Raw genomic sequence first — 13,440 nt, forward strand, 5'->3', positions numbered from 1 at the left:
ATAATTTTTGATAGATACGTGTAATATTATTACGTTCTTCCTTTCTCTTTTAATGGAACTCGAGTGCAGTCATTGTTCTGACGAAGTCAACGAGATTTTTAAGCTCCTTCCATTATTTCTTTCTGCAATCCTCAAAAGAAACAAAGACTCCACCGAAAGAAGTTATCTTGATCTTATCTCTTACACTAAGTTTTCTTAGTAGATGACAAAGAAACATCCCACGGGAGGGATCTTAAACGAATCTGACACGTTGTAGCAAATCTAACAGCTGAAGCCGAGATCCGAGGACACAGTCAACGCATTTTTCCTAGGAAACGCAGTCGCAACACTTGGCAAAGCCGCACACTGAAACATGCTGTTACCGTCCCCACCACCGTAGATCTCATCTCCAAGACTAAAGGAAACATGATGTTACAGTCCCCACAAGTGTAGATCTCATCTCCAAGTCTAACGATGGAGGAAAATTTCCTCATGTCGGCATCTGATCCGTTTCTTGGCGACTTTGGGATCACACAGATGTAGCACATCATTTTTTTATCTTGGAATTTGGCTGGTTAACAAATGCCAATCGAACTCTTCGATAGACCAAGCAACGCTCTACAATTTGGGTTCCAAGAGTCTTCATGCTGACTCACATCACTAAAAGAACAAGGAGAGAGGATCAAAGAGGTAGAGAGAAGACAGTTTCAGAGAACTCCTAGTCAGCCAACCTTGTTCACCTGATCAGACTGACCCCGCTCTATCCACACAGCACCCCAACACATCACAGTCCCATCACTCTTTTATGCTTTGGGTTCTTTTGCCTGCACTACAGAATTTGGTAGGTTGGTGAGTGCTCCTGATCACTGTACACGCGGATGGTGAGACAGAGACATGGAAGAAAAGATGAGGATGTTGAGGATGAACTCAGATGAACCACCGGCACATAACGGAAGCTAAGATTCGTTTGCCTTCGTCTAGGTCTTGTTAGGTGTCAGTCCCTCATTTGAAGTCTAAGGTTCCGTCGTTCCTGCAAAAAACAATGATGCTGGAGAAAAGGACCATGAATGAGGACCACCGGACCTCCGGTTGTGGCTTGCAAGACTCATCCATGTACGTAAGCCCATCTCAGCGCGGATCTCTTGCAGCTCAGATTGTAAACTTCCATGGAGCAGTGTAGAGGGGTTGATCTCGGAGGGTGCCGTTGCGTGATCGTTTCTTGTACGCATGGCAACGTGTGCAACAATGCTTCTGTGGTCGATTCATACACCCGTGGACAGAAACCAAGGTGAGTGTCTTCTTCGTGAAGTCGCATAAAATGGGGGAAGATTGCTTCAGGGATAACTCAAAAAAGTACCAATCAGTTCTGATCTAATTATGGATGGAAAGAGCCACAAATGATTGGTCGATTGAAGGCCCCCTTCATGGAAAAAATCCCTCAAGGAAGGCAGCAAATCCATTCACTTCAGCTCATTTTTGTTATGAGGAGATTTACCAACATCACCAGCTGCTTATTTGATGCATGAAACTGCATGCACAGCGTCACAGTTATTGCATGCTTTTACTGTTATCGAGAAAGGAAAAATAGCAGCTAAGTACATCGAGTCAGTGAAAGCTGAAGTGGAGTCACGATGGGCACGAGTTATGCATGGGGTTAAAAGGTACGTGAGGAGTAGGTTACTGTTTGGCGAGAATATTCCTCACTGTTTCTTCTCCGGTTTTCGATGCATGAAAGGTGGGCTGTGGCGGAAACGGCGGTTCTCCTCTTCACACCAAGTCTTCGGAAGGAACGGAAACGCTTTGCTTCGGGTGAAATGGAACGTAAGTTATCAGCCGAAGCAAATCTTGTGTTCTTTTCTGATCGGTATCTGAATTGATTCGAGAGAGGTGTGTGTGTGATGAAAGCAACAAGTAGATCCGTAAAACAAAGGCCAGTTGATCCATGACAGAATTCCAGATAGTTGATATGACAGAATTAACATATGTTCGATGGCTCCAACAAAAGAATCGATGCTTTTACATCAGTCCTCACAATTCTCGTTCCCTCAGAATGAGTTTTGATCTCTCTGCATGATGGTGGAGCGATCAATCGAGATGCATTAATCTCAGTTGCATCAGTACTTCCAAATGTTCTCCAGATCGAGAACTGGTCGAGTCGAGGAAGGGACATCGAGGTCGTCGTACACCCTCGAAGCCACCGAGGAGATCTCCGTGTTGTGGTCGGTGCTCAGCCCCGTTTCCTGAGAAGGGCAGCCCACCGAGTGGTTTGAGCACTGCTCCATGTTGTAAAGCCTCCTGATGGCACACGGCGCATCAGTTCCCGTGGCTGCAAAAGCTCTCAGCATCAATGCTTCGTCCTCTCGGTGCAGATAGTTCAAGTAGCAGGAGCTCTGAGGAGGGGCCGGTGCGAAGAACGCAGGATTCGCGGGTGGATTCGTAGGAACTTGATGGCTCATCACCTGTTGGTTCTCCATGCCCATCATAGATGAGAAGCTTGCCGGAATATTCCTGAAGTCGAAGCTCTCCTCTTTGCTGCTGAAACTTGAACCGGGCCTTGTTGCACAACCGTAGAGGGGATCGATGAAAGGATCGTTTCCAAAAGACTTGATCCTGTCCAAGACAGGCACCACATCCTTGTGGAGAATCCTGCACACAACCCAGTCGTCCTGCGATCGTAGAGTTCAGATTCTTCATGCAAAGAGATAACTCTGCCGCAGGACATACACAGAAATGAAGAAGAACAGTACAGTACCTTCGCATACTTGGGGAGATGGGAGAGACATGAAGTGCCTTCGAGCCTGTACTCATGCATCACCCAGCTGGTCTTCTCTCCTTTGGGAGCCCTTCCTCTGTAGAACACAAGGGTCTTCTTCATGCCCACGAGAACTCCTCTCCCCTTAAAGATCTCCTTATCTTTTCCCGTGGCTTTCCAAAAGCCGGCCTCGGTGGCTCTGTTGGTCCTCGTGCCGGTCGGGTACTTCCTGTCCCTTTGGCAGAAGAAGTACCATTCTTTCGCTCCCATCTTTGCCCTGCCTGCGAAAAGAAGAAAGCCGGAGAACTCAACACACCAAAACTGGGGTTCAACCAGCAAAGGGTCAAGGAGAAAGAGAAGGCGAGCTCACCTGGAAGATCCCACGGCTCGCACCTGTTCAAATCCACGTCCCCTATGGCTCTTGCAGAGAAGCCATGGTCGACGACCTTGGGTGAAAGGTAGTGGGTTATGATCTCTTCGTCCGTGGGGTGGAATCTGAAGCCGGGGGGCAAGTCCATGCACTCCTCCATCGCTGTACCTCTAACAACCAAGAAGACCAGGCGTGCTTGAGGATCTAAGAAAGAAGAGAAAAGAAGGGAGAGAGATGCACTTAAATAGAGGAGTTCCTGCAAGCCCAGAATACCTGATGCACAAGGCACTCCCCGCTCCCAAAGGGATGGTGTTGCCATTTTGCATGGTTGGTCAAAGTACGTAACTCCGGTACACTGATGAATCAATCCCTGGCAATCTTAATGATCGCTAGCCAAAGACACAATTGGTTGAGAGATATAATTGCTGTGATCAAGGAGATGGGAGGAGGAGTACTCGGTGCCGTATCTGACCATTGGAGGTGAAGAACATCTGGTAGCAAGTCATTGTTCAAAGCTTGGGGAAAACATATGCCACCAAAAGAGCTGTCAAAAGCTGTGAAAGAAATCGGCTCTTCTTCCTGCTCATGATCTGCATTTCTTCCTAAATTCTGAGTAAAATTTTGCATGTATTTGTTTGTAGCTTACAATAATAATATTAAAACGAGCAAGCGGCCAACTTCAACTGTTCTTCGAGAGTTGACTTTGTCTCACCGTCCACCGTAATGATCAAAGCCAACCCTTTCACGCTGATGCCGCTCATGATGTCAATTCCCTTCTGTTTACCGAGCCCAATCTACGAGGTCAAACGATTCACCTACACACACTTATCCACGAGGTCCAACGAATCTAGCCGTCCGATTGGTGTCTCCTTCATGGATTCTCGAGTGATTGTGAGGACAGTGTTGGTGTTCTTTCAAACACCCCTTTCAGAATTAGCATGCAACAAATGCAGCCAAATTGAATTGCAAGAATAGTTACATCCGTAAGTAACATCTTCATGGATAACGAATCATTTGTTCATCTCAATAGTCCCTAAACATGATCATATTTATCAAGATAAGGCTCATTACAAATTATATATATATATATATATATAATATAATACTCTCAAGATTATAAATCTAGTTAACTATTTAGGTACTTGAATTCGGGTTCAAACCATATTATTTGAGCACTTGATTAAACTTACTAAACTTCTATTTAAGATAATTCCAAAGATCGAAAAAAATGCATGAACTATCGAAAAGTAACTCAAATAATTTTTAAGTTTTAACTTTTAAAATTAATTTAAATAATTTAGATAAATACGAATACTTACAAAAGACAAAAAAAAAAATATACATTAGCATCTCTACATACGACAAAACTTCTAATCGAAAGGTCTGAGTTAGGTGAACCTCCTCTAAAAGTACATGCCGAAGCTAATGCTTCCTCCAATCTGTGGCCTTTTCCATTACCTACCACCATCTTGTGCTTTCAGCATCGGCCACGGATCATCTCCACTCGTGCTTCTTTCTACTTATCAATTACAACACACTATTCCAAGAATCCTGATGGATCAAATCGCCACTGTTGGATGCCAATTTTGCGATAATGAGTGGGTTTTGAACGGTGTTCCTAAGTAAATGTCATTCATGATTCGAAAAATCTTTATATCGTGGCCAAGGTGTTAACCTGACTCGTTCCAATCTTGGATACTTAAAGTCGTTCACACGAATGCTTGGATAGTAGAAGTAGGCGTCGGGTCAGGTTGGGTTCAAGCCTCGTCTTCTGAGTGCGGTCTTCTTTCTTAACGAGTTCTCTGTTTTTTCATCGTCGAGCTCATGCACACAAATCGAAGCTGGGAGGGAGATTTCTCGACTCGATCCCTCCGAAGTTTAAATTAGTATCGAGTGAAGTTAGAAGGAGTTAAGTGTTCGAAGTCCTTCCCCTTTGACATTGGTAAGGGAGTCGATTTTTTTACCTATGAACGAAGATCGATCGTACATAGTCTGTTAATGGTTACCGACTCTACGGTATATGTATCGATTTATATAACGTCAAAAGCAAGCGATTATCTTGTTCGGATTTGAGATGTCGCATCATGTCAATTTGGAACTCTTTTATTGGCACTATCATAGTCGTTGATCGTTGCCACATAGATGGTACTGAAATATGCCATATCAATTCATTTATAATAAGCAAACATCATTTACATACTTAATTTTGTCGCAAGTACGTGGTAGTCTTCTTATTTTTTCACTACCTTTTATTTTTTCTCTCACTTCTCTTGTTCGTCATAAATGTGCACAAAACAAGGGAATATGATAAGAATTTACGCCTCATACTCTTTATGTAGTCTTTCTTTTATGTTTCTTAGTTTTAAAATTTGAATTGAAATATATGAGGTAATTAATTGTCTATCATTCCACTAAAATATATATTTTATATATCAGCATGTAGCACGAATCTCCAAATCCAATAACGAAGATGACTCTCGTTATTAAATCTTCTTCTATGAGAGAAGTCAATCAAAAGAAAGAAAATGTTGTTCCCTTCGATAAACAATGAGCTTACTAAGCTTTGTCGCTTGTAGTTTTTTCTTTCTTTTTTCTTCTGACATCATCAACATTATTTTAGTCAATATGTTTATGTATAACTTAAGGCAATAAATATTTAAATATGAGATACCATCTTATTTTAAAAGTCTCTATTTGGATTTTATTTTTCTAATTGGTCGGAGCAATATCCATAGGCTTATAATGTTTTTGATGTCTCCATCAAGATGAAGACAACATAAGTTTATCAAAAGAATAATGGACTCAAGACCTAATAAAAATCAACTCATCTAGAAAAAAATTATATGATATTAAATAGGTATCTTTAGTGGTTTAGAAAAAACATTTTTATTGACAACCCTCCTTGCTATTTATAATTTTATTTTAAAAATCTTTAATATTTTAAATATATTTATTTATAAATGAATATAAATATACTTTTTCTTCTATTCTCTTTTCTTCTTTTTTTTCAAGTAATGAGAGACAAGTAATGTTAGAGCTATAAACAATATCGAACTGAGCAATATCTTTATTCATCTTCATCAAGTGTCAGAAGATGAGGAAAGAGAAAGAATGAGTGACAAATAACATCGAACTAACATTAAACGATGCTCTTATTTATCTTCAGTGAGTGTTAGAAGATGAGGGAAGAGGAAGAAGGAAACAGAAACAGAAACAGAGATGGAGATAGAGAAGGATGGAGGTAAGGGAAGCATTGTAGTGAGGCAAAAGGGGAGTAGACGGATAAGATTGATTATAAATAGTAAAATGATATATTTTTTTTTATCTAACAAACTTCTCAAAATAATATAAAGCATATTCAAAGATGAATCAGATTACCATTTCTCAAAATATTATAAAATTCAAAGATGATTAATCAATGAACATTTCAACTATTATAACAAATGAGAATCACCCTTTGAAAAATATAAAAAATGACATCTCCCAAAAAATATCTCTGAGAATTTATTGATCATCAAACTACTATATATAATATTTATTTTTTTTAAAATTTTGTTGGAAGGAAAAAAAAAGAAATTTTTATTACGATGGAGAAAAACAATTCATAAAATAACATCAAAATGGTAAATACATTAAATTATATAATAAAAAAATTGCAAGGTAATAAATAAGAATTCCTATAAATCCGGATCGAAATGGACCGAATCAAAATGTTGGGCTCGGCCGAACCCAATCTCATCACGACCCAAAATATCTCCCGCAATCGAACCCTAACATCCAAAGAAATTTATGTGGCTCCGCTTCAAACCCCATCCCCGATCCCTCATCTCCACAACAGCTCGGCCTCGTTGTTTCCCCTCGCCACCCGCGACCGCGGCGACGACTTCCTTCCCGCTGCCATCGCGCCATCGGATATAGTATCCTTCCTCCTCTTCTTCTTTTGTTGTCCTTTTGTGTACTCGAGGAATTTGGATCGCTGAGATTAGAGTTTGCAGCCGAGGGTGCCCGTTTTGACGTGTACTTTGTATGAGGCTGTGTCGGATCAAGAAACGACCAAGTCTTGATTCTTGCTCGAGTACTTCTCTCGGGCTATTTGTTATGTGCTGTTGATAATTTTGTATTGATAGGGATTATTAGATCGGTCTGCTTATTTCGATTCCGATGTCGATTGTTCTTCAAAGTTCTTCTCTTTGGAGCAGTTCTTTTACTCTTGGTTATGGCCTAATTAAGGTTTTAGCTAATTTGTAGTTGATTTGGGAGCTCTAAAGAGGGAAAAAAACATAACCAGGTTTTTTTCCCCCTATTTGTGCTGGTTGCTTTATTTATGAGAGTAAAAAACCCTAGAAAAACTTAAATACCTAGAGAAATGTTGGATGTCTAAGAGGGAACTAAAAGAAAATCTACGAAGCAGTTTTATTAATCTTTTTTGATACTTGGTTATATTAGGTGAGGTATATTTCCTTATGCGTACGATTAGGTGTTTGTCGAATTTGATTTTGTAGACGACTTTTATGAATTTTAGCTGGGCCACTTATCCTTATATTATGTCACCGCTTTTCATTTTTTAGTAACCTGATTTTTCTCCTCTTATTCTATCATTTAATTCCTACATCATTCTCTATAAATGAACAAAACTGGTGGCCCTTTGAATTTCTATTTAATGATAAACTACTTATAGTGAAGCCCAAACATAAATTCTTACATTGATATAATAAACTATTAGACAATCTCACAGAAACATAACTTCTTGCTTTCATCTTCAATCCCTCCACCTTGATAATTCATTAAAAGCCCCAAATAATCCAACTTGTCCCACCGATATGTTAGATGCCTACTCCATTTCTCAAGCCACACAATACCTTGACCCGAACCACCTAATTTTTCATCATCATGTTTCATATCAATAATGCGATGTTCTGGAGAATAAATATGTATCTATTGATTCCTGAGAATGCCAACAAACTTCTAGTAAGACATTACATGAAGATGTTTTGGTTTATTAAAGTCCAAGTCATTGAGATTTCCATTGACTTACTGTTACCTTCACCTCTCACAGCAACAGAAGCAGAGGGCGAGCTTCATCTTTAACATAGAAAATCAATAATGATGCTAATGCTCAAGGCAATCTTGGAAATATGGTGGATGGAGTAAGCACAGAGCAGACAATATAGGCTAGCAGTGGTGTTATTGTTGGAGGGTGAAGTTTGAGGACAGAGTAAAATGGTATCGTTATGTTTAGTTGCTTTTAGTAATCGAGTCCTTAAAAGACCATTTCAGGAATATGAACCATCATCAAAAGGCGAGTTCTCTTGCATTTTTTAGGTGTTCATACGTTGCGTTGGAATTTCATTTAGGTAGTGTTTCTTTTTTTTTTGGGGAATCGGTAATGCAGATTTCATATCAAAAAATCCTTAAATCTGCTGTATGTTATGATTCTTTTGTTTCTGGGTGGTTAATCCTTCCTAAACCAAGAGATGTATATCTGTTTGGACCTGGGGACTGGGGATTGCTACCCAATCCTGGTTCACATCAATTTTAACTTATTTGCCTTATTTTTTGCGGTCTGGAGGGAAGGGGGTTCAGGTGTTGGGATTTAGGCAGCAACAAGTGGACATAAAGAGGAGAGAAAATGTGCATATAATAGTTGAAAAAGAAAACATTAAGTGTCTCTACATATAATGAATAATTGTAGCTTTCATATCTATCATTACATACTTATTTGAAGAGAGAGATAAAAACTTATTATATGGCATGTGCCTTCTTTTTTAATGTTTCTGATTTGAGTGCATAAGCATAGGATAGAGGCAGCTGACTTGCCATGACAAGCTTGATTTTCTTTATTTTTTGATCTAGAATTTTCTGAAAACACAGGAACCAAAATCTGATTAATTTGGATGGTTGTAGATTGTAATTTGGATCAAAGCATAGAATTGTTTGATTTAGCTTGTTGGTGTTTTTAATTATGCTTAGTTAAACTATCTACAATTTGGTTTCTTTTATACATTAGTTAGTGATATATCCCTTAAACGCCCTGGAACCATCATAATTTCCCTCCTTTGGAGTACATATGGAGGTTTCTTGTCTAGTTTCTTTTATGTATAACCCCAAAAGAATAGGTGTTTGTAATTTGTTTTTGCTTTTTTAACGGTTATATAGCTCACTCCAACATCTCAAGGGTTAAGTATGAAATTTCCATTATTATGCAGGAAATGAAGCGATATTTCACTTGTACACTTACTCATACATAATATATATGCATATACGCATACATGTACTTCATACATACACACATACATATGCACGTATACAACCTCCCACAAATTCTGCAGTACACAGCATTTACTTTTTATATGCAAGGATTTTATAGTCCTTTTTTATCAAATGCATGGATAAAGATTCTTGTCATGTTCCATCTCTCACGTCTAGGAGCAGTTTGTTTTTGCGCTAACACCATATGTTTTTCTTGGTCCAGTTGAGCAATATGAGTTCTCTTTGTCCATTTGCTAAAGGCGCTTCAGTTGGTGGTGCCTGTCCAATGAAATCTGTGAATAATGAAAAACAGCAGGCGGAAAATGAAAACAAGGGTGACGAAGAAAGCAATCCTTCTGATACAGTATCTCCTAAGTGTCCCTATGGCTTCGATTCCCATACTTTTAAACTGGGACCTCTGAGCTGCATGATTTGCCAAAGCTTGCTTTATCAAAGTAGCAAGTGTATCCCCTGCTCCCACAAATTTTGCAGGTGAGTGGTGGATACAGGTGAGAAATTTCATGTGCTTTACTCATTGAAGGATTTTATGGTTTCTTACTTTCTGACCAACTTACAGAGTATGCATATCCCGCTTTAAGGATTGCCCGCTGTGTGGTGCTGACATAGAGAAGATTGAGCCTGACACAGATCTTCAGGTTGTTGTTGATCGTTTCATTGATGGGCATGCAAGAATCAAGAGGTCGCATGGCAATGCAGATGCAACGGAAGTAAAAGATGTACCTAAGACTGTAATCTATGGTGATGTTTCTATGGAGCGAGGTGCTTTTCTAGTGCAACAAGCTATGAGGGTGAGTGGAAAATATCGTTGGCTATATAACTGTGTGTTCCAGGGCTATAGGTTCCTTTACATTGCATCATGCTTAATTAAAGTTGGTCATTTCAATTTTTCTACCCTTTTTCCTAGCATACCGAAATGCACCTAATTGCTTGGTCTTAAAACTATGTTGCCCTACTTTTGCCCTTGCTAGGAATTTGATAGCCATTGTAGGGGTTTCACATCCAGTTGGTGGTTGTAAAATCCTTTCAGGACCTTGTGTAAAACGATTTACAGGAAAATTTCTGAATGATAAACTGATGATTTCTTTATTAATGCTTAATGTTTTTAGATGTCACAAGGAATTATATTTTATCTGGTGAAGTGTGTAACTTTATGGGACACATCATCTGCAGGCCTTCCGTGGAAAAAATATAGAGAGTGCTAAGTCAAGACTAAGTATCTGTGCAGAGGATATCAGGGATCAGTTGCAGACGTCAGGTGATACACCCGAGTTATGTTCACAGCTTGGAGCTGTCCTAGGACTGCTAGGGGATTGCTGGTGTGTTTTTCTACGCCCTTAGCTTGTCTATACTGTATTTTGCAAGTGTGCACTGTAGGAACGGTTTTTGACATATCAGAAACTTTTTGTTTGTTCATGATGAAGTCTTATTTATGGTATTTTATGATGCATTTTCAAGTATAATAATTGACGATCTAGTTTTGGAACTTTTTTCTTCCCAAGTTACATTACATGTATACATGTTATTCATAATTATGTTTAGCAAGGCTTTAGTGAGCAGCAATGGTGTGTGGGTGGTGGTGTCATCAAATGCATATGCAATCCTATCTAGATCATTTAGATATATATGATTAAGAGAACTGTAATTCGAGTACAAGCATATGGGACTACCAAGAAGGAAATTGTTGTCACAGAGACCACTCAAACTTAGTGTAAACAAGGAATGATGTGGTGAACTCAATTATGCTTGCTTTGCTTTTTTTCCAAAACAAATTATTATTTGTTTGACAATCTTTGACCTCGGAATTGTGTTTGCGACTTCCATCTTCACCTCATACTAAATCCACTTGGCATGTAACCACAGCTCCATATTCCCTTCTTTTGTTATACAAGTCATGCATTGCTGATCAACATCTGTAACATATTCTTGGGCCTGCAGTCGAGCAATGGGGGATGCTAGTTCAGCTGTTGGTTACTATGAAGAGAGTGTGGAATTCCTCTCAAAGCTGCCTGCCAAAGATCTTGAGGTTATTATTTCTAGTTTTGATTAAATGTTGAGTAACTGAAAATATCATATATGAATCCTGGCTTGATGTTTATTTGAGCATTTGAAACAAGCTTCTTTTTTGTAGTTGGTGCACACACTGTCTGTTTCATTAAATAAAATAGGAGATCTTAGATACTATGATGGAGACCTGCAATCGGCAAGAAGTTACTATGCAAAGTCTTTGGATGTTCGTCGAAATGCAGTCAAAGAGCACACAAATTTGTCTTCCCAGGTTAGCAATTATTTTGTTGGCTTAGGCTCTCCTCTTTTGTCTTGCTTTGAGGAACTAACACATGCATGCATGCATGCATTCATAGGTAATTTAAATAATTATTTCTGTTCTTTCAGATTAAAGCCATCTAAATTGTGACTTAATGTCAAACATTATGAAAGTAGACAAGAGTAGTACGTTTTTATACTGAACTTGATTATTTTTCTGTTTAACATTAGTTAGCAGGATTGGGAAATGCGGTTGTCATTGATAGTATGGGATTCCAGTTTGATGGAATCTTCTGAATCAGACTGTGGGATCTTTTTTACTTTTTTATTTTATGCATATGGATATCGGCCATGATAAATCATAGATTAGTTGGAAATTGGCCAGAAGAAATTGGCTCACAATCATCGTGATGGACTTGAATTGGACCATCCGTGAGTATCGTTTGGAGTTTGGACTGCTGTGATTGATGGGAACTTGTCTGAGATCAGTTACGTCAGTCAATTCTGATACATCCTGCTAATCCTTTTAAAAACCAGGGGGTCAGGATCTGACATGGCTGGTTGATCATGCATGCCGCATTAGTTATCACCCTTGTCGATATAAGCCCAGTTTGAGGTGCACAAATTTCTGTCACATAAAAGTAACAGAATTAAATTACTCATTTCTGCTAAAATTATTTGTGTGGACCTCTTTTATAATCAGGGTTTTTTTTGTTGTTGTAAAATAATGTGAATGACATATTATAACTAAATCGGTACCTTTTCTATTATAACATAATATAATGTGGACCTCATTTCCTTGGAGCAGGTTAATTAGTTTTCTGTAGCATCACTGTTTAACTTTGCTTAATTCTCCAGCTTATCTATGAAGTGGCTAAATTCTTTGTAGGTTGTTGATCTGGCAATTTCTCTTGCCAAAGTTGCGGACGTGGATAGGAATCTGGGAAATGAGGATGTGGCAATAGACGGATTTAAGGAAGCAATAAGTTGGCTAGAATCCTTGAAGCTGGAACCCAGTGAAGCTGGATTAGAACAAAGGGTAGTTAGTTTTTATCCGCTTTTCACCTTCCATTCAACTCATGTTGGTTCTGATGTTCTTGGCCCCTCCCCCACTCATTGCAGCGTCAATCGGTGCTGGAATTCCTGAGCAACCAACTTGCAGAAAAAGAACCTCAACAACCTGTTGCTACCGTGTGACAAAAGGCCTCTTTATTATGTCCACCGAATCTACTGCATAGAGAAGAACAACGCGTAGCTGCTACCTGACACCTTTGTGCTGTGCATTTCTGGATTGATCAGGTGGGCTTGACACAAAACTACTAGATGGGCTTTGTCTCTATATGGTGCATATATCTTGTTTGGTTTGTGGGCCTGTGATTTGGGTGTATACAACGAAAAGGGCCGAAATATCATGTTATTATTATGTGCCTAAAGTGGTTCCCTGGAATTTTAATAAACTTTGATTTTGATGATGACTGTAGTTGGTGGTTTGATCATCCTTAGTAAGAAAAACAAAGGAAAAGCATGCCCTGCCCCGGCCGGCCAGCCAGCCAGCAATCTGTACTGACAAGGATTGTGCAAATTTATTGGAGTGCCTAAAAGGCCTACAACTTTATTCCCATTCCTCTCATCGCTTTGTCAAAATGTGCTACCAAATGCATTACAGAAAACGACTCCTCACCAACACCCTCGTCCTGGATTTTCTCTCGGCGCCCATGTATTATGATTATACTACGCTTAGTCTTTCTTATTTATTCATGTAAGTAGGATCAAAGTAAGTCTGTCTAATTCCTCCCGGGGGATGGAC

At 39.2% G+C, this 13,440-nt stretch overlaps 2 protein-coding genes across 4 annotated transcripts; one reads left to right on the top strand and one right to left on the bottom strand.

The window, feature by feature from the left end:
- Window positions 1-1,914: 1,914 nt before the first annotated feature.
- LOC104000029 (NAC domain-containing protein 79) lies at window positions 1,915-3,516 on the bottom strand. The gene is made up of 4 exons (XM_009421965.3): window positions 3,375-3,516; window positions 3,102-3,271; window positions 2,732-3,012; window positions 1,915-2,645 (listed from the first exon to the last, which is right to left on the bottom strand). The coding sequence occupies exons 1-4, from the start codon at window positions 3,425-3,427 to the stop codon at window positions 2,094-2,096; spliced, it is 1,056 nt and encodes a 351-aa protein (XP_009420240.3). The 5' UTR covers window positions 3,428-3,516; the 3' UTR covers window positions 1,915-2,093.
- A 3,312-nt stretch (window positions 3,517-6,828) lies between these two features.
- Window positions 6,829-13,105, top strand: LOC104000028 (protein NCA1). Of its 3 annotated transcripts, none has more exons than XM_009421963.3 (8): window positions 6,829-7,018; window positions 9,574-9,842; window positions 9,928-10,159; window positions 10,542-10,687; window positions 11,307-11,394; window positions 11,500-11,646; window positions 12,523-12,672; window positions 12,756-13,105. In XM_009421963.3, exons 2-8 carry the CDS (start codon window positions 9,583-9,585, stop codon window positions 12,828-12,830), a joined length of 1,098 nt encoding a protein of 365 aa, XP_009420238.2. In that variant the 5' UTR covers window positions 6,829-7,018; window positions 9,574-9,582; the 3' UTR covers window positions 12,831-13,105. The 3 variants fall into 3 exon arrangements, with proteins under 3 accessions (XP_009420238.2, XP_009420239.2, XP_065028118.1); XM_009421964.3 differs by lacking the exon at window positions 6,829-7,018 and adding an exon at window positions 7,034-7,176; XM_065172046.1 differs by lacking the exon at window positions 6,829-7,018 and adding an exon at window positions 8,162-8,324.
- The last annotated feature ends 335 nt before the right edge of the window (window positions 13,106-13,440 follow it).

Source organism: Musa acuminata, chromosome BXJ3-10, assembly GCF_036884655.1.
Source record: "Musa acuminata AAA Group cultivar baxijiao chromosome BXJ3-10, Cavendish_Baxijiao_AAA, whole genome shotgun sequence".
NCBI lineage: Eukaryota > Viridiplantae > Streptophyta > Magnoliopsida > Zingiberales > Musaceae > Musa > Musa acuminata.

Bases quoted from the DNA above. Each gene is read 5' to 3' on its own strand.
- LOC104000029 (XM_009421965.3), bottom strand. From the start codon at position 3,427: ATGCAAAATGGCAACACCATCCCTTTGGGAGCGGGGAGTGCCTTGTGC. The intron at 3,013-3,101 runs GTGAGCTCGCCT...TTCTTTTCGCAG, and splicing joins CGAGCCGTGGGATCTTCCAG to GCAGGGCAAAGATGGGAGCG. The intron at 2,646-2,731 runs GTACTGTACTGT...CTACGATCGCAG, and splicing joins ATCTCCCCAAGTATGCGAAG to GACGACTGGGTTGTGTGCAG.
- LOC104000028 (XM_065172046.1), top strand. The intron at 10,688-11,306 runs GTGTGTTTTTCT...TTGGGCCTGCAG, and splicing joins GGACTGCTAGGGGATTGCTG to TCGAGCAATGGGGGATGCTA. The intron at 11,395-11,499 runs GTTATTATTTCT...TCTTTTTTGTAG, and splicing joins TGCCTGCCAAAGATCTTGAG to TTGGTGCACACACTGTCTGT.